The sequence below is a fragment of the Cyprinodon variegatus genome, unplaced genomic scaffold (assembly GCF_000732505.1).
Source record: "Cyprinodon variegatus isolate N-32 unplaced genomic scaffold, C_variegatus-1.0 Scaffold862, whole genome shotgun sequence".
In the NCBI taxonomy this organism is placed as follows: domain Eukaryota; kingdom Metazoa; phylum Chordata; class Actinopteri; order Cyprinodontiformes; family Cyprinodontidae; genus Cyprinodon; species Cyprinodon variegatus.
Window position 1 is genome coordinate 180659 of NW_015151315.1, and position 2932 is coordinate 183590.

The window sequence follows — 2932 nt, forward strand, 5'->3', positions numbered from 1 at the left end:
GAAAATGAAGGCTAATCATGTTTTGGGTGTACTATTCCTTTAAGCCCACAGGGTCTTAGGAGCAAATTCTGCCTGACATTACATATGTGAATTAAGGAAAGTACAACTCCCAAACTATAAATTGGAAATACAATTGTTTGTATTTGTATGACAGAAAAGCAATGAGGAATATTTTTTCTTTTTTCTAGGTTTAATCACCTATAAATCAGACATGGTGACAATAAAAATACCAGAAAAATGGGTATATTTTGATTGTCACCATGTCTGATTTATGGTGATTAAACCTAGAAAAAAGGAAAAATATTTAGCATCACCAAATTTCTTCACAAAACAAACATTGCAAAACACCATGAAACCCCATTTGAAACTCTGGATGAACCATCAGACTTTATAGATCCACACCTTAACTATAAGTTTAAGCTAATTTGGACTGAATAAGTTGAAGCATGTTTGTTCCACAAAAGAAGTGAGCAGAGTGCTAGGAGGAAATATGATTTTGGCATAATGCCAAAAAATGTATTTTTCTTCCACTCATAAAAGGTAAACTGGTGATCAATCTGTCTTAAACCTTAATGGAAATAGAAAGTGGTTGGTTGATGCATTTATTGATGAAATCATTTCTGAGCTGAAAAGAAGCTGTTTTATCTCCCTGTTTCATATCTTCCACTCAGATCACACACTGCAGTAGATATTTTATCTTTCTACAATAGAAGAAATCTAAATCTAGATGATCTTAAAATAAGTGCATTGTTCTAGAATGGAGAAGGTAAAAGAGACATTTTGCCAATAGAACAAAACTATTTACATTTACAATAAGAAAAAACAATTGCATTGTCTTATTTCAAGTACATTTTATCAAAATATCACATTTTAAGAGTAAAAATACTTATTCCATTGGCAAATCATCTCATTTTCCTACTCAAATTAAGGGTGGATACAGTTAATTTAAGAAATGTTTACGTATTTCTAGACCGTTTTTCCAGTGTAGCTGTATCCCTCAGCGTTTCATGAACATTGAACGTGGCTGTGGTCCCTCTGCTCAGGTCAGCTTCCTGGAGAAGAAGGTGACGGAGTTGGAGAGTGACAGTTTGGCCAACAGTGACCTCAAGTCTAAACTCAAACAGGAGAACACCCACCTTGTTCACAGGTGAGGAGAAAACATCTAGTTCTCCTTCAGAGCCAGATTAACTCCTATGAAGCTGTTTCATCACAAACACGTTAATATTTGGTCTAAGATGAAGCTCATGTTGGAACGTAGGATAAAGGATGATTTCCCTGTTTTCCCATCTATGCATTAATCACATTTCTTGCCCTTCCAACGTGTGATCAGTACATATGATGGATCGATGCATCTCATCAAGACAAACCTTTTCCTCTCAGGGTGCATGAGCTGGAAGAGCAGGTGAGGGATGCAGAGACGAAGGCTGCAGAGACGCTGGGAGAGGAGATGAAGAGGCACCGGGAGGCTTCCAGCAAGATGGAACGAGACAGAAACGCAGAGATAGACCTGCTCTGCTGCAGGTAACCCAAACTAACGCAACTTTGTTTAAGAAGTTTATTTCAACCAAAAGCATCCAGAACCAAATGGTAAGATCCTGTTAATGTCAGGTCTGTGTCAGAGGTCTGAGGTCGCCTGCAGCCGTGTGGCTGTTCTTTATCAGGCTTATGAGGAGGCTGCAGTCATCGGGTAAATCGTTTTGGAAATGTGGAACGCACGTTAACAACAGTAACATCCTGTGGGATATTTTTATACTCTGTGTTGTTCAACTGTAATACATTTATTGGCCGCCCCAGTCAGGGTGATAAATATCCTATTTAATCAGATAATATATGACTATTGAGTCATATATTGTTTTTGAACACAGGCCCTACCGGCTGTCTGTTAGAACAACAATTGAAAGAGGGAATCAAGCTAAAATCAGATAATTCTGCTCATATATGGAATAAAATAACCGCCACTTCCATCAGTTCAATTCTATTCAGTTTATTTCTATAGCTGCAATTCACATGATGTCATCTCAAGGCACATTACAGTTCAACCAGATCATCCAGTCAGATTGATTCAGTTTTCTATCTAAGGAAAACCAGCTGATGCTTCCAATCATTGACCTATAAGACATGCTGCTCCTGGATGAGCTTACGGCGACGATCCCTGCTGGCATTGATTGGTTGAATCTTCAGGAATCCCTCTGACTGAACATGAATGCGACAGGATTTTTTCATTGGGCTTGAAGTGAAGAGAAAATAAGCTGTAAAACGCAATTATAAAATAATGCAATTTATAAATCAGCGTCTGAAAAAGAAAAACATTAAGTAAATGAGAAAATGGGGAAAAATATGAAAAAAGAAAAAATCTAATGAAACAGAAGAGTCTCCCCAAACTTTTTTGATTAAGAAGTTTTTTTTTTACTTTCACTTCTGGCTTTCAGATTTTCTTTTTTCAGATTTTTTTTTTTTTTGCAATGACACACGAGTGGCCTTACTCTAACCACATGCTTGGCCCCACACAAATCTCTATTTAAATCATACATTTTATGATGCTCTAATCAAGAGCTGCCTTTGCAAAGGTGCATTTGCTTTTTTATTTTCAGCTCTCTGATGCCCATTTCCTATTTTAATCGATTCTAATTCATAAAATTTTTTCTACACTACAAAAACCAGAAATCTGAATTATTCATTTTTTTTTTAATTGAGGAGGAAAGTGAGGCACTTTGCCAATGGAAGAACAATTTAGATTTGAAACAAGAAAAAAACAGTTTCATTGTCCTATTTCAAGTGCATATTATCTAACTGAGAGGCTGCTCAGCGGCGCAGTGGCTAGCCCAGCTCGGGGTCCTTCTAAATGCATGTTCTCCATGGGTTCTCTCAGGGTACTCCGGCTTCCTCCCATAGTTCAATTAACTGGCTTCTCTAAATCCAGCTTAAAGGAATA

The 2932-nt window shown here is 37.2% G+C and overlaps 1 protein-coding gene across 1 annotated transcript in view; it reads left to right on the plus strand.

Annotated features, from left to right (window-relative positions):
* LOC107099351 (rab11 family-interacting protein 4A-like) overlaps nucleotides 1–2932 on the plus strand; it is a 27103-nt gene that overhangs the window by 16170 nt on the left and 8001 nt on the right. The window contains exons 7-8 of the mRNA XM_015397429.1: nucleotides 1044–1147; nucleotides 1381–1521. Of these exons, the coding sequence (XP_015252915.1) occupies nucleotides 1044–1147; nucleotides 1381–1521 (245 nt within the window). The remainder of the gene's footprint in view (nucleotides 1–1043; nucleotides 1148–1380; nucleotides 1522–2932) is intronic.